This window comes from Muntiacus reevesi, chromosome 15, assembly GCF_963930625.1.
Source record: "Muntiacus reevesi chromosome 15, mMunRee1.1, whole genome shotgun sequence".
Taxonomy (NCBI): domain Eukaryota; kingdom Metazoa; phylum Chordata; class Mammalia; order Artiodactyla; family Cervidae; genus Muntiacus; species Muntiacus reevesi.
The window spans coordinates 46,502,408-46,528,245 of NC_089263.1; the positions used below are offsets into that span (position 1 = coordinate 46,502,408).

General features: G+C 38.5%; 1 protein-coding gene across 1 annotated transcript in view; it reads left to right on the forward strand.

The window, feature by feature from the left end:
- LOC136146974 (uncharacterized) overlaps positions 1-13,338 on the forward strand; it is a 24,602-nt gene extending 11,264 nt beyond the window's left edge. The window contains exons 4-6 of the mRNA XM_065906067.1: positions 5,087-5,150; positions 5,406-5,487; positions 10,388-13,338. Coding sequence (XP_065762139.1) covers positions 5,087-5,150; positions 5,406-5,487; positions 10,388-10,580 — 339 coding nt within the window. The 3' untranslated portion in view covers positions 10,581-13,338. The remainder of the gene's footprint in view (positions 1-5,086; positions 5,151-5,405; positions 5,488-10,387) is intronic.
- The last annotated feature ends 12,500 nt before the right edge of the window (positions 13,339-25,838 follow it).

Sequence of the window (25,838 nt, forward strand, 5' to 3'; positions counted from 1 at the left end):
TGGAGGACATGGAAAAAGGTATAATATATAACACTGTAAGTGTAAAGTCCCTCCTCAGCCTGTCCACTCCCAGAATACTTTTTCAAAGACACTGATTGTGTCATGGTACTCCTTTAGAAGTATTTGGGGCTTTTTCTTCGCTTATCTTTCCCTCTGTAAACCCTACCTGGCTTTTAGTTCCCTCTCTCACAGTACATGCCCCTCAAGTAAGAACTATACTGTTCATTGTGTCAGCAACATGCCATGTCATTTCTTGCATCTGTGTCTTTGTACATACATGTAGTGTCTACTTTCCAGAGTTACTGTCCCTTTCATATCTGAGTTCAGCTTAAACAAATGCTGAATTCAAGTTTCAGGTTTTTTCAAATAAGTGAATATTCATTAATTTAAACCCTGGGTTCTTTTTTTTCCATTTATTTTTATTAGTTGGAGGCTAATTACTTTACAATATTGTAGTGGTTTTTATCATACGTTGACATGAATCAACCATGGATTTACATGTATTCCCCATCCCGATCCCCCCTCCTACCTCCCTCTCAACCCAAACCCTCTGGGTCTTCCCAGTGCACCAGGCCTGAGCACTTGTCTCATGCAGCCAACCTTGGCTGGTGATCTGTTTCACCCTAGATAATATACATGTTTCGATGCTGTTCTCTCGAAACATCCCACCCTACCTTCTCCCACAGAGTCCAAAAGTCTGTTCTGTACTTCTGTGTCTCTTTTTCTGTTTTGCATATAGGATTATCGTTACCATCTTTCTAAATTCCATATATATGTGTTAGTATACTGTATTGGTCTTTATCTTCCTGGCTTATTTCACGCTGTATAATGGGCTCCAGTTTCATCCATCTCATTAGAACTGATTCAAACGAATTCTTTTTAATGGCTGAGTAATATTCCATGGTGTATATGTACCACAGCTTCCTTATCCATTCGTCTGCTGATGGGCATCTAGGTTGCGTCCATGTCCTGGCTATCAAAAACAGTGCTGCGATGAACATTGGGGTGCACGTGTCTCTTTCAGATCTGGTTTCCTCGGTGTGTATGCCCAGAAGTGGGATTGCTGGGTTACATATGGCAGTTCTATTTCCAGTTTTTTAAGAAATCTCCATACTGTTCTCCATAGCGGCTGTACTAGTTTGCATTCCCACCAACAGTGTAAGAGGGTTTCCTTTTCTCCACACCCTCTCCAGCATTTATTGCTTGTAGACTTTTGGATAGCAGCCATCCTGACTGGCGTGTAACGGTACCTCGTTGTAGTTTTGATTTGCATTTCTCTGATAATGAGTGATGTTGAGCGTCTTTTCATGTGTTTGTTAGCCATCTGTATGTCTTCTTTGGAGAAATGTCTGTTTAGTTCTTTGGCCCATTTTTTGATTGGGTCATTTACTTTTCTGGAATTGAGCTGCAGGAGTTGCTTGTATATTTTTGAGATTAAACCTTTGTCTGTTTCTTCATTTGCTATTATTTTCTCCCAATCTGAGGGCTGTCTTTTCACCTTGCTTATAGTTTCCTTTGTTGTGCAAAAGCTTTTAAGCTTCATTAGGTCCCATTTGTTTTTTTTTTTGCTTTTATTTCCAATATTCTGGGAGGTGGGTCATAGAGGATCTTGCTAAGATTTATGTTGGAGAGTGTTTTGCCTATGTTCTCCTCTAGGAGTTTTATAGTTTCTGGTCTTACATTTAGATCTTTAATCCATTTTGAGTTTATTTTTGGGTATGGTGTTAGAAGGTATTCTAGTTTCATTCTTTCACAAGTGGTTGACCAGTTTTCCCAGCACCACTTGTTAAAGAGGTTGTCTTTTTTCCATTGTATATCCTTGCCTCCTTTGTCGAAGATAAGGTGTCCATAGGTTCGTGGATTTATCTCTGGGCTTTCTATTCTGTTCCATTGATCTATATTTCTGTCTTTGTGCCAGTACCATACTGTCTTGATGACTGTGGCTTTGTAGTAGAGCCTGAAGTCAGGCAGGTTGATTTCTCCAGTTCCGTTCTTCTTTCTCAAGATTACTTTGTCTATTCGAGGTTTTTTGTATTTCCATACAAATTGTGAAATTATTTGTTCTAGTTCTCTGAAAAATACCATTGGTAGCTTGATAGGGATTGCATTGAATCTATAGATTGCTTTGGGTAGTATAGTCATTTTGACAGTATTGATTCTTCCAATCCATGAACACGGTATATTTCTCCATCTGTTTGTGTCCTCTTTGATTTCTTTCATTAGTGTTTTATAGTTTTCTGTGTATAGGTCTTTTGTTTCTTTAGGTAGATGTACTCCTAAGTATTTTATTCTTTTTGTTGCAATGGTGAATGGTATTGTTTCCTTAATTTCTCTTTCTGTTTTCTCATTGTTAGTATATAGGAATGCAAGGGATTTCTGTGTGTTAATTTTATATCCTGCAACTTTGCTATATTTGTTGATTTGCTGTAGTAATTTTCTGGTAGAGTCTTTAGGGTTTTCTATGTAGAGGATCATGTCATCTGCAAACAGTGAGAGTTTCACTTCTTCTTTTCCTATCTGGATTCCTTTTACTTCTTATTCTGCTCTGATTGCTGTGGCCAAAACTTCCAAAACTATGTTGAATAGTAGTGGTGAGAGTGGGCACCCTTGTCTTGTTCCTGATTTTAGGGGAAATGCTTTCAATTTTTCACCATTGAGGATAATGTTTGCTGTGGATTTGTCATATATAGCTTTTATTATGTTGAGGTATGTTCCTTCTGTTCCTGCTTTCTGGAGAGTTTTAATCATAAATGGATGTTGAATTTTGTCAAAGGCTTTTTCTGCATCTATTGAGATAATCATATGGTTTTTATCTTTCAATTTGTTAATGTGGTGTATTACATTGATTGATTTGCGGATATTAAAAAATCCTTGCATTCCTGGGATGAAGCCCACTTGGTCATGATGTATGATTTTTTTAATATGTTGTTGGATTCTGTTTGCTAGAATTTTGTTAAGGATTTTTGCATCTATGTTCATCAGTGATATTGGCCTGTAGTTTTCTTTTTTTGTGACATCTTTGTCTGGTTTTGGAATTAGGGTGATGGTGGCCTCATAGAATGAGTTTGGAAGTTTACCTTCTTCTGCAATTTTCTGGAAGAGTTTGAGTAAGATAGGTGTTAGCTCTTCTCTAAATTTTTGGTAGAATTCAGCTGTGAAGCTATCTGGTCCTGGGCTTTTGTTTGCTGGAAGATTTCTGATTACAGTTTCGATTTCCGTGCTTGTGATGGGTCTGTTAAGATCTTCTATTTTCTTTCTGGTTCAGTTTTGGAAAGGTATACTTTTCTAAGAATTTGTCTGTTTCTTCCAAGTTGTCCATTTTATTGGCATAGAGCTGCTGGTAGTAGTCTCTTATGATCCTTTGTATTTCAGTGTTGTCTGTTGTGATCTCTCCATTTTCGTTTCTAATTTTGTTAATTTGGTTCTTCTCCCTTTGTTTCTTAATGAGTCTTGCTAACGGTTTGTCAATTTTGTTTATTTTTTTGAAAAAACCAGCTTTTAGCCTTGTTGATTTTTGCTATGGTCTCTTTAGTTTCTTTTGCATTTATTTCTGCCCTAATTTTTAAGATTTCTTTCCTTCTACTTACCCTGGGGTTCTTCATTTCTTCCTTCTCTAGTTGCTTTAGGTGTAGAGTTAGGTTATTTATTTGGCATTTTTCTTGTTTATTGAGGTAAGCCTGTAATGCTATGAACCTTCCCCTTAGCACTGCTTTTACAGTGTCACATAGGTTTTGGGTTGTTGTGTTCTCATTTTCATTCGTTTCTATGCATATTTTGATTTCTTCTATGATTTGTTGGTTATTCAGAAGCGTGTTATTTAGCCTCCATATGTTTGAATTTTTAATAGTTTTTTTCCTGTACTTGAGATCTAATCTTACTGCACTGTGGTCAGAAAAGATGACTGGAATGATTTCAATTTTTAAACCCTGAGTTCTTTAGACACATGCTGTTCAAAGTGCATTCTATAAATTCATTTCCCATTTAGGTTATTGCAGAATGTTGAGCAGAATAACTGAATCACCTTGCTAAACACCTGCAACTAACACAACATTGTTAATCAACTATGCTCCAATATAAAATAAAAATTTAAAAACAAAATGAAAAAACCCAAAGTGCAGACTGATACCAGTGTGTGAACTATTACCACTGTGCTGAAATATAAGTGTAGAAATTAAGAGTAATCTTTAGAAACTTTTCTAGGAATTTGACAGAGAAATTATATGCCTGTCAAATTTATAATAAAATTTGTTTTTTATTTTACATGTTTAAAAAATTCTGGTAATCATTTAAATTTCATTTTATAAAAGGCTTGGTCCACAAAGTAGAAAAATTTTTTAAATGGCATTTTACCATAGATTGTTCAAGAAGTATTTCTTGGGACTTCCTTAGTGGCTCGGTGGTAAAGAATCCATCTGCCAATGTAGGAGACTGTTTCAGTCCCTGGTCCTGGAAGGTCACACATGCGGCAGAGCAGCTAAGCCCATGAGTCACAACTATTGAGTCATATGCTGCCACTGCTGAAGCCTGTGCCTAGAGCCTATGCTAGTGTACTGCAACTAGAGAGTAGCCCCTAGAGAAAAAGAAAAGAAGCACTTATTTATTTTAGGCATCTTCTGGGATCTTAGTTTCCCCACCAGGGACTGAACCCAGGTCATGGCAGTGAAAGTGCTGTGGACTGCCAGGAATTTACAAGAAGCACTAATTTAGACTGCAAAGATTATGAATATTTAGCAGTGAAGAGATTAGAAGAGGATTTCACAAAGGAAATGAGATCTCTTTTTGAACGGTGACTGGGATTCGGATGTTTGTAAAGCACTGTGGCATTTCCAGCAGGAGTAATGGGATTTTGGATTACAAATCAAGGAGAGTTGTGCTATGAATAATATGATCTGCGGTGACGAGGGAGATAAGAGTCCTAGCAGAATATGTGAGACTAGTTTATAGTTTTAATCACACAAAATCCTTAAGGTGGTAAGTTTGGAACTCACAGCTGTAGTAAGGGAATTTGTACTTATTTTGGTGGAAATTGCTGCATCTGAAGAGAAGCCTTAGCATCTTACTTGAATCTGCTCTGATTATATTTCAGGATTATCATGAAGATGGCTTGAAGGTTACACAGCACTGGAGGAGTGTGATAGCCCTTTCAGTTGGTAATCTTCCTGTCATGAAAGTTGCTTGCCACCTTTACTTTTGAGTGAACACAGTAAACATCAAGGTGAAAATATCATTGAAAAAAATCTACTCTCCATACTATGTATATTTCCCTATATGTTCTGAACCTGCTTATAGCCACCTACCACAGTAGTCTGTAGTTTCTGTTTGCCAAACTATTAAAAGTCTTAGTTAAAATCATCTATTTTTTCTCCTGTTCTACCTTGACTTTCCCTTCAGCTCTTGCTTCTCAGGATTGAGATATGGAAAGATCCTTCTGTCCTTTACCACACAGTTCCTTTGTCAGGAATTCCAGGATTTCCTCCAAATTTGCAAGTATGTATTTGATTTACTCCTTAATTTCAACACTGACTGTTTCATTTTATCTTTTCCTACTTTTGTAATTAGGGTTGACTCTTTTAAAGTTTTTATTTTATTTTTTACTTGAAGTATAGTTGACATGCAATATTATCTTAGTTTTAAGTGAAAACAATGCTTTGACATTTATATACATTATGGGCTTCCCCAGTAGCTCAGACAGTAAAGAATCTGCCTGCAATGCAGGAGACCCAGGTTTGATCCCTGGGTGGGGAAGATCCCTTGGAGAAGGGAATATCAACCCATTCCAGCATTCTTGCCTGGAAAATTCCAAGGACAGAGTAACCTGGCAGGCTGCAGTCCTTGGGATCGCAAAGAGTCACACATGACTGCGTGACTAACACACATGGATTATGAATTGATTACAACTGTAAGTTTTTTAACCAAATATCACCACACATATTTATTGCAGTTATTATCAGCTGTGTTGCTTGTGTTGAACATTACATCTTGATTACTCATTTGTTTTATACCTGGAGGTTTTTTACTTCTGAATCCCCTTTACCTATTTTACCCAGCCCCCACCCAGCTCCCCTCTGGTGTCCACCAGTTTGTTACCTGTTTCTCTGACTCTGTTTCTCTCTTGTTTTCCTTTGTCTTGTTTTGTAGAGTCCATATATAAATTAAATTACTTGGTATTTGTGATTTCTCTGACTTATTTCACTTAGCATAATACTCTGTAAGTCCATCTTTGTGAAGGTTTGTCTTCCCAGTTCTAGTGCCCCAGACTAGGGAGCGTGACAAGGGGTTCAGTTGCCTTACTCTCCAGGGTTAATGTCTGCAGTTGTGATACCAGTCCTGGTTGTCGGTTGCTGCACTAGGATGTGGGTTCTGTGCCCCTCCTACCCATTTTCTTTTATATCTTTAGTTGTAGAAAATGTATTCTGCTAGTCTTTAAGTCATTTTCAGAGATAGTTATTCTATATGTAGTTCTATGTGTGTGTACGTTGGAGAAGATGAGCTTGGGATCTTCCTACTCTGTCCACCATCGTGATCTTCTAGGTCCAATCTGATAAAAATTATTTTCAATTTAAAAAACTTGTTTTAATCTTGTTCTCTATTTTCCTTTGTCAATTTTATCTTGGATCACAGCTTTTCTTCCTTGTTACTGAATTACAGTGATAGGAATTCAGAGACATGGGATTAAAAAGAATACTGATATAATCATTCCTTCTGGAGAATTAGCATTTAGCTTATAGTACATATATGAGCTGAATTAGTTTTTTTTTTTTTTTCTCGTAGTAAAATATACATAACAGATTCAGACTTAAATTGAAGAAAGTGGGGACAACCACTAGACCATTCAGGTATGACCTAAGTCAAATCCCTTATAACTATACAGTGGAAGTGAGAAATAGATATAAGGGACTAGATCTGATAGAGTGTCTGATGAACTATGGACGGAGGTTCGTGACATTGTACAGAAGACAGGGATTAAGACCATCCACAAGAAAAAGAAATGCAGAAAAGCAAAATGGCTGTCTGAGGAGGCCTTACAAATAGCTGTGAAAAGAAGAGAAGCAAAAAGCAAAGGAGAAAAGGAAAGATAGACCCATTTGAATGCAGAGTTCCAAAGAATAGCAAGGAGAGATAAGAAAGCCTTCCTCAGTGATCAATGCAAAGAAATAGAGGAAAACAATAGAATGGGAAAGGCTAGAGATCTCCTCAAGAAAATTAGAGATACCAAGGGAACATTTCATGCAAAGATGGGTTCAATAAAGGACAGAAATGGTATGACCTAACAGAAGCAGGGCTTCCCTGGAAGCTCAGAGGTTAAAGCATCTGTCTGCAATGCGGGAGACCGGCGTTCAATCCATGGGTCGGGAAGATCCCCTGGAGAAGGAAATGGCAGTCCACTCCAGCATTCTTGCCAGGAGAATCCCATGAATGGAGGAGCCTGGTGGGCTACAGTCCATGGGGTCGCAAAGAGTCGGACACGACTGAGCAACTTAACTAACAGAAGCAGAAGATGTTAAGAAGAGGTGGCAAAATACACAGAAGACCTGTACAAAAAAGATCTTCACGACCCAGATAATCACGATGGTGTGATCACTCACCTAGAGCCAGACATCCTGGAATGTGAAGTCAAGTGGGCTTTAGGAAAGATCACTACGAACAAAGCTAGTGGAGGTGATGGAATTCCAGTTGAGCTATTTCAATTCTTAAAAGATGATGCGGTGAAAGTGCTGCACTCAATATGCCAGCAAATTTGGAAAACTCAGCAGTGGCCACAGGACTGGAAAAGGTCAGTTTTCATTCCAATCCCAAAGAAAGGCAATGCCAAAGAATGCTCACGCTACTGCACAATTGCACTCATCTCACACGCTAGTAAAGTAATGCTCAAAATTCTCCAAGTCAGGCTTCAGCAATAAGTGAACCGTGAACTTCCAATGTTCAAACTGGTTTTTTTTTTTTTTCAAACTGGTTTTGGAAAGGCAGAGGAACCAGAGATCAATTTGCCAACATCTGCTGGATCATCCAAAAAGCAAGAGAGTTCCAGAAAAACATCTACTTCTGCTTTATTGACTATGCCAAAGCCTTTGACTGTGTGGATCACAATAAACTGTGGAAAATTCTTGAAGAGTTGGGAATACCAGACCACCTGACCTGCCTCCTGAGAAACCTGTATGCCGATCAGGAAGCAACAGTTAGAACTGGACATGGAATAACAGTTCAGTTCAGTTGCTCAGTTGTGTCAATCTGTGTGACCCCATGAACTGCAGTATGCCAGCCCCCCTGGTGCACCAACTCCCAGAGTTTACCCCAAATCATGTCCACTGAGTCGGTGATGCCATCCAACCATCTCATCCTCTGTTGTCCCCTTCTCCTCCAGCCCTCAGTCTTTCCCAGCATCAGGGTCTTTTCAAATGAGTCAGCTCTTCGCATCAGGTGGCCAAAGTATTGGAGTTTCAGCTTCAACATCAGTTCTACCAGAGAACACCTAGGTCTGATCTCCTTTAGGATGGACTGGTTTGATCTCCTTGCAGTCCAAGGGACTCTCAAGAATCTTCTCCAACACCCCAGTTCAAAAGCATCAGTTCTTTGGCACTCAGTTTTCTTTATAGTCCAACTCTCACATCCATACATGACCAATGGAAAAACCATAACCTTGATTAGACAGACCTTTGTTGACAAAGTAATGTCTCTGCTTTTCAATATGCTGTCTATGTTGGTCATAATTTTCTTGCAAGGAGTAAGCGTCTTTTAATTTCATGGCTGCAGTCACCACATGCAGTGATTTTGGAGCTCAGAAAAATAAAGTCAGCCACTGTTTCCACTGTTTCTCCATCTATTTGCCTCGAAGTGATGGGACCAGATGTCATGGTCTTGGTTTTCTGAATGTTGAGCTTTAAGCCAACTTTTTCACTCTCCTCTTTCACTTTCATCAAGAGGCTCTTTAGTTCTTCACTTTCTGCCATAAGGGTGGTGTCATCTGCATATCTGAGGTTATTGATATTTCTCCAGGCAATCTTGATTCTAGCTTGTGCTTCCTCCAGCCCAGTGTTTCTTATGATGTGCTCTACGTATAAATTAAGTAATGTACCTCTTTTCCTATTTGGAACCATCTGTTGTTCCATGTCCAGTTCTAACTGTTGCTTCCTGACTTGCATACAGGTTTCTCAAGAGGCGGATCAGGTGGTCTCTATTCCCATCTCTTTAAGAATTTTCCACAGTTTATTGTGATCCACACAGTCAAAGGCTTTGGCATAGTCAGTAAAGCAGAAGTAGATGTTTTTCTGGAACTCTCTTGCTTTTTGGATGATCCAGCAGATGTTAGCAATTTGATCTCTGGTTCCTCTGCCTTTTCTAAAACCAGCTTGAACATCTAGAAGTTCATGGTTCACTTATTGCTGAAGCCTGACTTGGAGAATTTTGAGCATTACTTTACTAGCGTGTGAGATGAGTGCAATTGTGCAGTAGCGTGAGCATTCTTTGGCATTGCCTTTCTTTGGGATTGGAATGAAAACTGACCTTTTCCAGTCCTGTGGCCACTGCTGAGTTTTCCAAATTTGCTGGCATGTTGAGTGCAGCACTTTCACTGCATCATCTTTAGGAATTGAAATAGGTCAACTGGAATTCGGTCACCTCCACTAGCTTTGTTTATAGTGATGCTTCCTAAGGCCCACTTGACTTCACATTCCAGGATGTCTGGCTCTAGGTGAGTGATCACACCATCGTGATTATCTGGGTCGTGAAGATCTTTTTTTTCTTTTTTTTTGTGTGTGAAAATCTTTTTTTGTACAGGTCTTCTGTGTATTCTTGCCACCTCTTCTTAACATCTTCTGCTTCTCTTTGGTCATACCATTTCTGTCCTTTATTGAACCCATCTTTGCATGAAATGTTCCCTTGGTATCTCTAATTTTCTTGAGGAGATCTCTAGCCTTTCCCATTCTATTGTTTTCCTCTATTTCTTTGCATTGATCACTGAGGAAGGCTTTCTTATCTCTCCTTGCTATTCTTTGGAACTCTGCATTCAAATGGGTCTATCTTTCCTTTTCTCCTTTGCTTTTTGCTTCTCTTCTTTTCACAGCTATTTGTAAGGCCTCCTCAGACAGCCATTTTGCTTTTCTGCATTTCTTTTTCTTGTGGATGGTCTTAATCCCTGTCTCCTGTACAGTGTCACGACCCTCTATCCATAGTTCATCAGGTACTCTGTCTATCATATCTAGTCCCTTAAATCTCTTTCTCACTTCCACTGTATAGTCATAGGGGATTTGATTTAGATCATAGGTTTGATTAGGTTTTCTCCACTTTCTTCAATTTCAGTCTGAATTTGGAACAACAGACTGGTTCCAAATAGGAAATGGAGTACGTCAAGGCTGTAAATTGTCACCCTGCTTATTTTACTTATATGCAGAGTACATCATGGAAATACTGGGCTGGATGAAGCACAAGCTGGAAGCAAGATTGCTGGGAGAAATATCAATAACCTCAGATATGCAGATGACACCACTCTTATGGCAGAATGTGAAGAACTAAAGAGCCTCTTGATGAAAGTGAAAGAGGAGAGTGAAAACGTTGGCTTAAAGCTCAACATTCAGAAAAGTTAAGATCATGGCATCTGGTTCCATCACTTCGAGGCAAATAGATGGGGAAACAGTGGAAACAGTGGCTGACTTTATTTTTTGGGCTCCACAGTCACTGCAGATGGTGACTGCCGCCATGAAATTAAAAGATGCTTACTCCTTGGAAGTAAAGTTATGACCAACCTGCTGCTGCTGCTAAGTCGCCTCAGTCATATCCGACACTGTGCGACCCCATAGACGGCAACCCACCAGGCTCCCCCGTCCCTAGGATTCTCCAGTCAAGCACACTGGAGTGGGTTGCCATTTCCTTCTCCAATGCATGAAAGTTAAAAGTGAAAGTGAAGTCGCTCAGTTGTGTCTGACTCCTAGTGACCCCATGGACTGCAGCCTACCAGGTTCCTCTGTCCATGGGATTTTCCATGCAAGAGTACTAGAGTGGGTTGCCATTGCCTTTTCCATATGATCAACCTAGACAACATTAAAAAGCAGAGACATTACTTTGTCAACAAAGTCCGTCTAGTCAAGGCTGTGGTTTTTCCAGCAGTCATGTAAGGGTATAAGAATTGGACTATAAAGAAAGCTCAGCACCAAAGAATTGATGCTTTTGATCTGTGGTGTTGGAGAAGACTCTTGAGAGTTGCTTGGACTGTAAGGATATCCAACCAGTCCATCCTGAAGGAGATCGATCCTAGGTGTTCATTGGAAGGACTGATATTGAAGCTGAAACTCCAATACTTTGGCCACCTGATGCGAAGAGCTGACTCATTTGAAAAGACCTGATGCTGGGAAAGATTGAGGGCAGGAGTAGAAGAGGACAACAGAGGATGAGATGGTTGGATGGCATCACTGACTCAATGCATATGAGTTTGTGTAAACTCTGGGAGTTGATGGACAGGGAGGCCTGGTGTGCTGCAGTTCATGGGTTGGCAGAGTCAGACATGACTGAAGTGAACTGATACATAACAAAAGTTTGTCATTAAGCTTAGAGTTCAGTGGCCTTAAGTATATCTACATTGTTGTGTGACTGTTAACCACCATCCATCTGCAGAACTTTTTTATTTTTCGAAACTAAAACTCTATACCGATTAAAAAAATTCCTTATTTCCTGTCCCTACCCTGAACTAATTATTTTAAGTTTACCTATTTTTGTATCTGTTTACCTGTTTTGCTTACTATTATTATAAATGAATATATATTGAATACTACATATATGTATGGAGCTGGGCCAGATCAGGGTGAAGTTACATTTATAAGGGAGGCTGAGCAGTTTGCCATTAGGTGGTGTCCTGGGTGACAGACTTGTATCATATTCTTGATCTTACACCTGCACTCCAGTCCGTGAAATGTGCAGAAGTACATAAGCTGTTTTTTGTTTCAGAGTTTACCAGGAAAATGCCTAATTTTACCAGTCTGACAATTCTAAGTCGATTCAACTGAAATATTGCTTTGATTTCATCTGATATCTTGAGTACTTGAATGAACATATTTACAAAATTGCTAAATGTAAAGTGAATGGTAGCTTGATTATTTTTTTAAAGCCTGGAAAAATTTATATATATATATATATATATTTTTTTTTTTTTGAGGTGTCCTTGTTTTCATTCTTTTTTTTCTTTGTTATGTTCAGGTGCACCTCTTCCTTCTCCTGCCCTGTAGGTACCTATTTCTCATGGTTTTTCCCTTTAGTCTTTTGCTTAGAAATCTCACTTTTTTCAGTTCACCGATGTCTTTGTGAGAAAGTAACTCCTAAGTCTTTATAGTTGCCACTTGAACAATATGTGTTTGAACTGTGTGGATTCACACTTATGTTGAGTTTTTTAATAATAATACACAATTTGTGACTGGTTGAATCTGCAGGTACAAAACTACAGATACCGAGGGCTGACTATAAAGTAGATGGGTTTTTGACTGGATAGAGGATTGGTACCCGTAACTCCGTGTTGTTTAAGGGTCAACTGCATTCTTAACCTGAAGTCATAGTTCTGAATCTAGAACTGTCCTGAAATTTTCTCTTATGTGATCTGGTATCACCTCAAACATATCTAATATTGGACTTAACATTTTTCCTGCCACTTTAATCCTCCTCTTTTCTCTTAAAAAAAAAAAATAGCACTGCTCTTTTTGTCAATACCTAAGTTTGACATTTAGCAGTGATTTGCTGTTTCTTTCTGAATTCAACTAGTCACCAAATCCTACCAACTGTTTCTTTTATTATGATCATTGTCACATATGACCCATTCCATTTTTATTGTACTCTAACCAATATAGGGCCTAATCAGCTGATACCTAGGTTACTGCACTTGTCCCCTACTGATAGAGTTTTTCTCTTGAGTCCCTTGTACCACTTTTTTTCCCCTATAATTCTCACATAAAAGTTTTGAATGTCTATTTTGGATTATAGTTAATTATGTCCCACTGCTGTCTTTTTAGTCTTTGTACTCCCCAGAAGCCTTGCAACAACTGAGCAACTGAACTGGAATGTTTTTAAGAATATGGTATTCTTATGAATATGGTATAATTATGTATTTTGTACAGCATTGCCATGTTCTTTCATTCATTTGCCAAATATTTATTGAGTGCTTATTATGTACCAAGGAAGTGTAGCTGCGAAGGGTATAATAATCTTACAGCAGTCAATAACCAAACAAAAACTTATGACTCTGGTGGCTTATATTCCAGTGAGGTCGTGCAATGACAAAGGAGCAAAATGCATAATGTCTTAGATGGTGATCACTGAAAAGGAGAAAAAAATAAATGAAGTGGGGAAATAGGGAGTATTGAGGGTGAAAGGTTGACATTTTGGATAAGGTCCTAGGAAGGCCCTTCTGTAAAGGTGGCATTTCAGTAAAGATTTGAAGAAAATGAGTGGAAAAAGCAGCAAATATCTGAGGAAAAGAGGTTTCCAAGCAAAGGGAGCAGCAAGTGCAAAGATCTTCAGATGCAAGCATGTCTGGCATGTTTGAATATTAGGGAAGAGTAGAGTGAGCTGGAAGATGGGTAATATTAATAGAAATCAAAGGTATATATTAGGAAGATAGGTATAAAGTGGAAAAATACAGGTTGAGTGGGGCCTTGTAGGACACAATTAGGAGTGTGTTTTTTTTTTCTCTGAATGAAATGTTTAGCCTTGGGAAGATTTTGAAGTTAACAAGTGACATGATCCTTTTTGTTAATAGAATCATTCTGGCAGCTATAATTGAAAAGAAAGAGGAAGCAGGGAGATCAGATAGGAGCTTTGACACACATCTCAGTGAGAGATCGTAGAGGCTCAGACATCAGTGATAGCAGTGGGAGTTGTGAGAGGTATTCTGGTTTGGGATGTAGTTGAAGTAGAACCAATAGAATTTTCTGGTGGGTTGGATGTGAAACATGAGGGGAAATGGTCAGTCAAGGATTATTTGAAGTTCTTTTGGCCTGAGCAGCTGAAGAATGGAGTTACTATTAACTGAGATACAGGTGCCTCTGAGAGGAGCAGGTTTGGTAGTGGGTTGGGCTTCCCTTGTGGCTCAGAGGATAAAGCGTCTGCCTGCAATGGAGGAGACCCAGGTTCGATCCCTGGGTTGGGAAGATCCCCTGGAGAAGGAAATAGCAACCCATTCCAGTATCCTTGGCTGGAGAATCCCATGACAGAGGAGCCTGGCGGGCTACAGTCCATGGGGTCACAAAGAGTTGGACACAACTGAGTGACTTCACTTTGTTAGGCGTTAAGCTCTGTACATGCTAAGTTTGTGATCCCAGCTTGACATCCAAGCAGAGCAAAACTGTCCAGGTTCAGGTGACTATGAAAGTCAAAGTCACTCAGTCATGTCCAGATATTTGCGACCCCATGGACTCTATAGTCTATGGAATTCTGCAGGCCAGAATACTGGAGTCGGTAGCCTTTCTCTTCTCCAAGGGATCTTCCCAACCCAGGGATTGAACCCAGGTCTCCCGCATTGTAGGCAGATTCTTTACCAGACCCAGGTCTCCCACACTGCAGGTGGATTCTTTACAGTTGAGCCACAAGGGAAGCCCAGGAATACTTGAGTGGGTAGCCTATCTCTTCTCCAGCAGATCTTCTTGACCCAGGAATCGAACCTGAGTCTCCTGAATTGCAGGCAGATTCTTTACCAACTGTGCTATCAGGGAAGCCCTATTAGACTGAAATTTAGGAAGCAGGTCTGGGAGTCATCAGAATTGAGATAAGGTTTAAAACTATGAGACTGAGTCATCTGGAAATGAATGTAGTAGCAAAGATTAAACTTTTTGAAATAAACTGTTTGAAATACCCTATATCTCTGCTTAGTACATACCTTGAAAGGCTCCAGGTTCTCACGCCTTTCATAGTTAGTCTTGTATAAATCTCTTCAGTCAGTCACACTGGATACTTGCTTAAGATCTCCTTTATCCTGTCACCACAGAATGATCTATTTCTTTTCCAAAAATCAGTTACTCTTTCATTTTGTGAAAGTCTGCATCTTTATTCCATTCCCCCTTTATCTTGTCTGTGTTGTGAAGTTCATTATATTTTTATACGTGTCCTTTTTTCCCCTAATAAGCTAATGAAATCTGTAGCAGGAGCCATGATTTTTTATATTTTCTACAATGATCAGAAGCCCAGATCTCCTCCTCAGGGGATATCTTTGGAGAAAGCCTTTACAAACATTAGAAGCCCGGGGGAAGCAAGGCTGTTTAGAAGCATCTGGACATTAATTTTGGTTCCTCCCATTACATAAAAAGTTGTGATTGTGATCGCCAGATATACGCTGTTGACACTATGTATAAAATAGATAACTAATGGGAACCTACTGAGAGAGTCAATTCCTAGGCAGGTTGATAAGTCTGGGGTCCCCGAGGAGGAGAGAGGGTCCTGGGGTTCTCAAGGAGGAGATAGGGGTCTGGAATTCTCAAGAAGGAAGAAGGAACAACTGTTTTTTCCCCTCTACATTCCTTAGCCTTAGTCACATAAAATGTTTTTTTCTTTAAGCCTGGAATTGATGATTACACAACAAACAACTCAGTTTAAACTGAGGATAATATAACAACAGTGTATTCTGCTTGAGGACAGTCTCTCCTTCCTGAAAACCTTCTGACTAATCTTGTTATTGTAAAGTGTTTATTATGAGACTGGGTCAGGTAGGATATTTCTTTTTTTAAGTTCTAATCCTGTTATCCCAAAATATAAATTGTGGGAGTAGGTCTGGTAAAATTTTTACACCCTTGAGACATTCTTTTGATTTATTGTAATAAGTGATTAAAAGTATATGATTCCCTTGCTAAAGACTAGCGAGTGGGGCACTCTCCACCTCCTTCCCCTGTCTAACGTCAGAAGGTTTCTCTGTCTCTTTTCACTGTAATAAAACTTCTGCCACACAAGAGCCCTGAGTGGTCAAGCCTGGTCTCTGGTCCTGAAGCTAAATCTTTGGAGATCGCGAATCTGACATCATTCACTGTAAGCTGTCACTACTCCATAGCACAGGGAGCTCTGCTCAGTGTTCTGTGCTGACTTAAATGGGAAGGAAATCCAAAAAAGAGGAGATACATGTATGTATAAAGCTGATTCACTTTGCTGTATGACAGAAGCTAACACAACATTGTAAAGCAATTATACTCCAGTAAAGATTGTTTAAAAAGTGGCCTCATTAGCAGTGAGTTTGGCTCAGGAACCAGCAGGAACCCAGATGTTTGTAATATCTTCCCATTAAAGGGCATAACTTGTTAGAGATTGTATTGCACAAAGTGCGGGTGTAAGCCCTAAGCATAAAAGAGAGTGGAACCAAGAGAACTGAGCTGGCCAGATACTGCAAGACCCCACCTTGTCCTCTCACTGCAGGCCGATGGAAGCTCTGCTGACATATGCTACATCTGTCCCTGCTTTTAGTAGCACTCTCACTGCTGAGATTTGAATCTTTGACTAAGTAAGTCAGGAGGTAAATATAAACTTAATTTGTGTGTGTTCCCTCTAATTCATAGCTGATAGCTAACGTTTAGGGTTTACTGCTCTGAACCACTCACAGTTCTAATGCTCTATTTGTATTAACTCTCTTAATCTTCAGAACATCATATGAATTAGCTATTTTCAGCCTATAGCCGTTTTTAGATAAGAAAATTGAAGAAGAAAAGACCAAGTAACTTTACTTAATAGCACTATTGACACTAAATGGAGGAATGGAGCTTGATCCCAGAAGTTTTGATCCAGAACTTTAACTGCTGAAATACTAAAAGCCAATTTTGATTATTTCTTTTTGTTTTCTATTAGATGCCTCTATAATTTATAATATGCCACTATTTTTCTTGATCCGTCAGCTAAGGCAGTAAGTGTTGATGACCTGTCATTAAAGATTAGGCTCTAGGGAATTCCCTGGTGATCCAGTCATTAGGATTCTCTTGCTTCCACTGTAGGGGAACTCTGTTTGATCCCTGGTCAGGGAACTAGATCCCACAAGCTGTGTGATGTGGCTTTAAAAAAAAAAAAATGATGAGGCTTTAGTTTATTTATACTACTCTTGTGCTACCCTACTTTCCTTCAGATTTTATATGCTTAATTGATGTTATTCCTTTGATTCTGCAGCTCCAGTATACATAAACCTCTATTTTGTGTTCCATTAATTGTTAGCAGTATCTCTTATTTTTCTTTTTATAAAGTGAGACTATTATCAGTCATATCCTTTAACCTTTTTTCTGTCTTTTAACTTCTGTTAAATATCTGTTTACTTTAAAATGATCAAAGTTGATAATATTTATATTGTATTTAAAGGAGGCTAGAATATAAATATTGTCAACTTTGATCATTTTAAAGTAGATATTTAACAGAACATTTATAATATTTAGATAAATGTAGATAATATTTATATTCTGTTTAAAGATGGTGGACTTCCCTGATAGCTTAGTTGGTGGAGAATCTGCCTGCAATGCAGGAGTCCCCAGTTCAATTCCTGGGCCAGGAAGATCTACTGGAAAAGGGATAGGCTACCCACTCCAGTATTCTTGGGCTTCACTTGTGGCTCAGCTGGTAAAGAATCACCTGCAATGTGGGAGACCTTGGTCTGGTAAAGAATCCACCTGCGGAGCAGGAGACCCTGGTTCAGTCCCTGGGTTGGGAAGATCTGGGAAGGGAAAGGCTACCCATTCCAGTATTCTGGCCTGCAGAATTCCATGGACTGTATAGTCCATGGAGTCACAAAGAGTTGGACACGACTGAGTGACTTTCACTAAAGAAGGTAGTATACACGCCAGTCAGGATGGCTGCTATCCAAAAGTCTACAAGCAATAAATGCTGGAGAGGGTGTGGAGAAAAGGAAACCCTCTTACACTGTTGGTGGGAATGCAAACTAGTACAGCCGCTATGGAGAACAGTATGGAGATTTCTTAAAAAACTGGAAATAGAACTGCCATATGTAACCCAGCAATCCCACTTCTGGGCATACACACCGAGGAAACCAGATCTGAAAGAGACACGTGCACCCCAATGTTCATCGCAGCACTGTTTTTGATAGCCAGGACATGGACGCAACCTAGATGCCCATCAGCAGATGAATGGATAAGGAAGCTGTGGTACATATACACCATGGAATATTACTCAGCCATTAAAAAGAATTCGTTTGAATCAGTTCTAATGAGATGGACGAAACTGGAGCCTATTATACAGCATGAAATAAGCCAGGAAGATAAAGACCAATACAGTATACTAACACATATATATGGAATTTAGAAAGATGGTAACGATAACCCTGTATGCAAAACAGAAAAAGAGACACAGATGTACAGAACAGACTTTTGGACTCTGTGGAAGGCGAGGGTGGGATGTTTCGAGAGAACAGCATTGAAACATGTATATTATCTAGGGTGAAACAGATCACCAGCCAAGGTTGGCTGCATGAGACAAGTGCTCAGGCCTGGTGCACTGGGAAGACCCAGAGGGTTTGGGTTGAGAGGGAGGTAGGAGGGGGGATCAGGATGGGGAATACATGTAAATCCATGGCCGATTCATGTCAATGTATGACAAAAACTACTACAATATTGTAAAGTAATTAGCCTCCAACTAGTAAAAATAAATGAAAATAAATAAATAAATAATTCTTTTTTAAAAAAAGGCAGTATAACATTATGGTTAAGAATGTAGATTTTGGAGCCAGGCCTCCTGGGTTGAAATCCAAGCTCTACCACACCTTGACTTTGTGATGTTGGCAAGTTATTTCATCTCTCTGTGCCTCACTTTCCTCAACTGTGAAAAGGGGATAATAATGATATTATTTCACAGGATTAGTGTCACGACTAACTGACTTATTATATGTAAAGTATTTAAAACAGGGCCTGGTACCTACTAAGTACTATATGAATGATTGCAATCAGTGTTATCATTATTCTGAAATCATAATTAACTGTTGCATGCTTTTAATTTATTCTAAAAGTTACAAATAGTATATCATGATTATATTTCTTTGTTTCTGGTTCTAAAATCATAATCTTAGCAATAAGGTTTTTAAGATCAAAGACAAATGGGTTATATTTTCTTGTATACCATATATTTAAAAAATTATGTGTATTTTAGTTTTATTTATAATTGGATAATGACTTTACTTTAGAGCCCTTCCCAACCCCACCAGTGTTTTGAATTATTTTTTTCCTTCTTATTGACAAAAAGAATATTTCATCATATTCTCAAAATTACCTTTTGTGTTATACTTAATTATAAAAGCTCACTTCCTTCTTGGAGATGATCCTTTCACTGTCTGTGAAAGATAAAATTGATAAATTGGACTTTATCAAAATTAACAACTTTTGCTCTATAGAAGATACTGTTAAGACAATGAAAAGTCTATTTATACCTAGGAGAAAAAGTTTGCCAATCACATATTTTTTAAAAATGTATGTCTTGAATTTATAACAAATTTTTAAAGCTCACCAGTGAAACAGTCAATCATTATAAAAATGGACAGAAGATCTGAGTAGACACTTTAAAACAAGATTTATGGATGCCAAAAACCATATGAAAAGATAGTCAACATTATTTTTCACTAGGGAAGTGAAGAGTGAAACAGTGAGGAGCTACTACACATTGATTAGAATGGTTAAAATCCAAAATTTGGGAGTACCAAATCCTGGTGCTCTCATGTGGGCTGGTAGAATGCACAAGGGTGTAGCCACTTTGGAAGACAGTTCAGCAATTTCTTATAAAATTAAACAGACTTGTCATATGACCTAGCATTGCACTCCTAGGTTTTTAGCGGGTTGATTTGAAAATGTATTTACACACAAAAACCCATGTGTGCTTTATTCACAACTGATGTCTTTTTTTCATAATCATCAAAAAAGTGGAAGCAACCAAGAAGTTCTTCAATAATAGGTGAACAGATAATCAACGGATGGTACAGCTATACAATGGGTATGAAAAGCAGGGATAACTGTAGATTAATGCAACTTCTTTTGTATATTCAACAAGTATGTAATATGAATATGAATACTCATTCAACGAGTATGTAAAACTCCAATACTTTGGCCACCTGATGTGAAGACTGACTCATTGGAAAAGACCCTGATGCTGGGGAAGATTGAAGGCAGGAGGAGAAGGGGACGGCAGAGGAGGAGATTGTTGAATGGCATTACCGACTCAATGGACAGGAGTTTGAGCGAGCTGTAAGAGTTGGTGATGGACAGTGAAGCCTGGCCTTCTGCAGTCCATGGGGTCACAAGAAGTCGGACATGACTGAGCAACTGAACTGGACTGAACTGAGTGCTACAATATGAATGCATCTTAAATGCATTTTGCTGAGTTAAAGAAGCCAAGGACTGAAAAGGCTACATACGAAATGAAACCATTCATATGGCCTTCTAGAAAGGGCAAAACTGTAGGGATGGAAATCAGATCAGTGGTTGTCAGAGGTTTGAGGAAGGGGGAGTGTTTGACTTGGGGGAGCACAGGGGGAGTTTTTAGGGTGATGAACTAAACTGTTGTGGTGGACATATGATGCTACACATTCTTTAAAATCCATAGAACTCTATAGCATAAAAAGTTAATGTATGCAAATTTAAAAAATCAACCAGGATTTTGAGGGATCCCAAAATGGAATGCAGAGTAATAAAAGAATCTAACCAGCGTTTTAAAATGTATATGACATAGTCTCATTGAAGGGGAATGGGTAAGAAAATGCTTGACGTTAATAACTTTGGAAAGGAATATTTTGACTCAGAAACTGTAAAATTAAAGACAAAAGTATACATAAACACTGTACTGTGATTGATAAAGTTGTTTTTCACAGGGGTGCAGATGACAATTCTGAAACTACAAGTGTACTGGGAATGAACGAGTGTGTAAAAGTATGGTGACTGATAGCCAGTTTTCTCACTATTGGAAAGGGAGATTGGAGATAAGCATGGGGAGATGCTACAGTGAACATAGTAGCTGACCAGTACTCCTTAGAACTGTGAAGATCATCAAAAGTAAGGTCTTTAGAAACTGTCACCAGAAAAAGGTGGGAAAACATGATCACTAAATATGATATCCTGAATGGGATCTGGAACAGAAAGGACATTAGGGAGAAATTAGTGAAATCCACGTTAAATGTGTAGTGTGAAGAAGTGAAAGTGTTGCTCAGTTATGTATAACTCTTTGCAACCCGATGGACTGTCGCCTACCAGGCTTCTCTGTCCATGGAATTCTCCAGGCAAGAATACTGGAGTGGGTTGCCATGCCCTCCTCCAGGGGATCTTCCCAACCCAGTGATCAAACCTGAGTCTTCTAAAATGTGTAGTGTAGTTAATACTGAAGTATCAGTGTTTATTCCCTAGCTGTGTCAACCATGCTCATGCTATACATAAAGTAAGATGTTAATAATATGGGAAACTGACATATAGGAACTCTCTCTACTATCTTGATAACTTTTCTATAAATCAAGCTTTAAAAGCTTGTTTAAATTAAACAAAAGTTTGTTTAAATTAAAAAACCTCAGTAAACATTTAACTTACTATGATTACATAATGCAGAACCAAATAGTTATACTGTGATTACATTTTTTTGTCTCTGTGTCCAAAATCATGACCCTAAAGAGAATATTTCTAGGATCATGGTCAAATAGAGTATTTTTTTCTACTACTACTTACATTTCTAAAAATTATATAATAGTTCAGTTTTCTTTATAGCTGAATCTTGACTTTCCTATATAGCTTTTTTCCTCTCTAGAATTTAGAATTACTGTTTTTTTCTTCTAAATGACATAAGAATAAAATACCTTCATTATATTCTCAAAATGATCTGGTTTCTCTGTCATACTCAGTTTTAAGACTCCACTTTCTTCTTGGAGACCGTTGTTTCAGAGACTTTTGTCTTAGTGTGAGATTTGTTATTCTCCAGGTCTGCCATGTGGTTGTCATTCTGGATCTTTCCTTTCTGTGTCATTGGACTAGATATTCTATTTCTTAGATCCTATGTTTTGTCTCTCACTTCATTTCACTGAACTACGTCCTTATGTCTTCAGAACATTGCTTAATAACAAATTTTAGGGTTGATTGTGTGTGAGAGTGTTTTTGCCTGATCTTTATAATTGATGGAGCTGTGGGTATAGAATTTTAAGTTCAAAGTTACAAACATTTTTTCTTCAGAACTTTGAAGGCAAAGCACATTGCCTTCAAGCATTTTGTGTTGTTACCAAGAAGCCTGATAGCTGCTTATTTCTTACCTTCCAGAAGCTTTTAAAATATTTTTCATATATTCCTTATACTAAAGAATAAGTTTCAAGAATGTATTTAAATAAGGATCTTATTTTTATTCATTTGATTGGTGTTTGGTATATAGCTTTTCAATATAAAGACTTGCATTTTAAGTTCTCTGAAAATTTCTTCTGTCATTTATTTAATTATTTCCTCCATCTGGAACTTCTGTTTGTTTATCTGACATTGAATCTTTTAGATTTATGTTCCAATTTTTATATCATTTGTTCCATATTTTCCTCTTTCCTTTTGCTGTATGTTCTAGGAAATACCTTTGCCTTTATTTTCTAGTCCTTTCAGAATGTTTTCAGCATTCTTTATAAGGATGATGAACTCTTGACTGAGGTCATGGGGGCAGTGAGCCTTGTGTGTCTTTCATCCTAGCATCAGGATAACCTAGACTTGTTCACATGACAGATGCAAGGATCTAAGTGAGGTAAGCAGAATTGGAAACACTTTTGAAGTATAGACTTTGAACTGGCTGAGAAATTAGCATTGTCACTCTCTTGGACCCTTTTGACCAAAATAAGTCATTAAACCAGCCCAGATTCAAGAAATATTTGTTAAATATTTTGTTTATATTTTTTCTTTCACTATGAAAGAGCTTTTTAGTTTGATGTAATCCCATTCTTGCTTTTGTTGCTTATGCTTTTGGTATCCTATCCATAAAATCATGGTCACATCCAATATCAAGGAGCTTTTACCCTATGTTTTCTTCTAGGACTTGGATAGTTTCAGGTTTTAAGTTTAGCATCCTTTTTTGTCATTAGACCACTTGCCTCTAAAATGAATGTTGCAGTTCTGTAAGGTGTCTTATAGACGTTTTGCAGAAAATTTGGAGAATCTAATATGTATAATGGAGAGTGGCCTTTATAGCTGGTCACCAGTGTCATATTTTGCAGTGTTCTCTTCTTTCCCCCTAACTCCTATCTAGATCACTACCCAGACACAATTGCCTTTATTTATTTATTTATTTTTTGCATGTGTCTCCTTTTGGCAATAGCCAAATACATTTGCTCAAATATTGAGCAATTTTGAGAATATTACACAAGTTTCTAATCTACTTGTCCAAATGGTACCTGTTGTAGATACAAGACCTTCCAGTGTTTTCTGAACAAAGGAAAATTACCTTGACTTATTTTCTTTTCAATAGAAAAGAAAATTTTTTTTTTTTTGTGAAGTCATTTGGGTGCATTGAGGTTTCTCTGGGAACAATTTTGGGATAAAGAAACTACTGCATAATCAAAAGAACATAAATATTTCTGCTGCCAAACTGTCTATAAGATTTTACCTTAAGATTTTTCTTTGCAAAGGGCTATTAAGTAGAGCTACTAAAATAAATAATTAAAAGATAATGTATGTTTCAAGGTAGGCCACAGTAACAAGTTGATAAATAGGACTTTGGACTGAGTTCTCAAAGCTGAGAACAGAGCACATTAGTACCTGTAGGTTTTAGAGCAGGTTACTACCTAATCTGTGTAGAGCTTGTTATGGCCACAGTTCTTGCTGGGGAGGCAATTATAGGCAGTCCTTGCAGATGGTGGCTCAGTACACTGCCACGGGACTTGTCCAGCTCATCAGCAGCTGACTGGTGATGGTTGGACTCAGTGCTCCATCCCTCCAGCTGTAGCCAGCCAGGGCCTACGAGATGCTGCCTTGAAGGCATTGCCGGCATAAGGGAAATGGTCATTTGAGGGTCAGTGAAACTTGTTTTTTTAAAAAAAAAAAAAACCCAAAACTTTGGTTTTTAAAAAACAAAAAACTTTGTTTTTTTTTTAAAGAAAATTTAAGCAGAAGTTACAGTGATATAAGCAGTTAGTTATAAGAGCAAGGAAATGCAAGTAAATAACTGAATCGTATCAGTGTTGAAATAATAAAAAAGAGATCCACCAACTCCTGCTAGAGCTGCCTGAATCTAAATCTTAAAAAAATGTTTTTTTCATCTGATCAGGTTCTCTTTAAGTTTCATATAAGCTTGTTTTCAAGCATAAGTGAGATTTAGGCTACTAGAAGTAATGCTCATGTTTTGGCAGTTTATAGGAGACATTATTTTCTCCCTCCTTCTCCATATATACCTACTTATCTGAGTGGCCCCAGTTGTTGCACTAGAGATTCTATTTGAAATTTCCACTGTAATTCTTGTCCACTTGAGCTATAAGAACTGACAGCATCTCCAGTTGTCATCATGACTCCTTTAGGCATAGAAAGCACAGTTAAGATTTTGTATCTGTTAGGAAAGGAAGGCTTGGTAAGATAGTGTTTATTTTACAGAGTAATAATCTTTTATCTGAATGTTGTTCTCAATTCTGTTCCAGAAAGTGTCACTGGCGAATAAAAACTTCACTTCTTTTAAAAACGAAAAAACTTCTTCTAAAGAGAAAACATATAATAGGGAGTCAGGATCCCATAGAGAGTTCATGCTATTGGTTTCTAGTGGTCTTGAAATAAGAGATTTGCCTGTGGTTATATAGAAATGTAGTAGGTGAAACTGGAGAGAGAGAAGAGAGGGGAGGGAAAGGGAAAGAGACGGAGAGGGAGGGAGAGCAGAAGAGAGGAGAGAGGATCTGAGAGAATACAGTCTTCTTTTCCAGGTTTATGCTTTTCCTACCATGAAGCTGAGAGAATAATCTGACCTGTATTAACAACCGCAGGCCCTCCCTGAGTTTCTGAAGATTTTTCTGGAGAGAAATTGTGCTGAAATTTTCATGATCGCTACCACCTCTGAGTGTCAAGTAGATACTGGGGAAAACTTCCTCTATCCCCAAGGTAAAGGTGGGGTGTGTAAATTAGAAATAACAGAATGTGCAGGGAACCCCAGCCTGACCTTTTCTTGATTTTCTTCCTGGTAGATTTTCCCTCAGATACCACTGAAGTGACACCTTCTGACAACCTCTCTGTGACAGTACCTCTTGGACTTCTTTCTTACTATTGGCTCTCATCATAGGGGCCTGCCTTTAGCGGTTGTAGTTCTTTAGAGTCCCCAATAATTCCCAGCTGCAGCTGTTCCCCGTGGTAGTGTCACACCTGATTTGACCCTAGGCCTCTTGCTTACTCCTATAGCAACATCATATGTTCTCAGCCTTGCTTTTAGCCTCAACTCTAATTCCTTCCTTCCTGCTCTCCTACCTAAATGGATTTATTCATACTAATACAGTGGTTTCCCAAATATAACCCACTGTTTGATACCTGCTCCTCTTCATGTCAGCCCCCATGTGCCTCCTTTGTGCTCCTCATCTGTCCTTTACAGCATCTATCATAGCATCTGTAGTTCTTTGTTGTTTATGTCTCCTTTGGATGGAGCAGAAATGAATTATCCCCACCAAGCCCTGCATAAAGTGCAAATATTGTTCTTTTAAGCCACTAAATTTGGGGGTAATTTGTTTTGCAGTCATAGAAACTGAGTTAGATTTTGGTATTTGGAAGTGGGGTGCCATGTGACAGAAACCTCAAAATTTAGTGGTGACTGAAGCTAAACTAGACAGGACTAGACAATGGGCAGGAGGTGGGAGGACATTGAAGAGATTGTTCAGTTCAGTTCAGTCGCTCAGTCATGTCCGACTCTTTGCGACCCCATAAACGGCAGCATGCCAGGCCTCC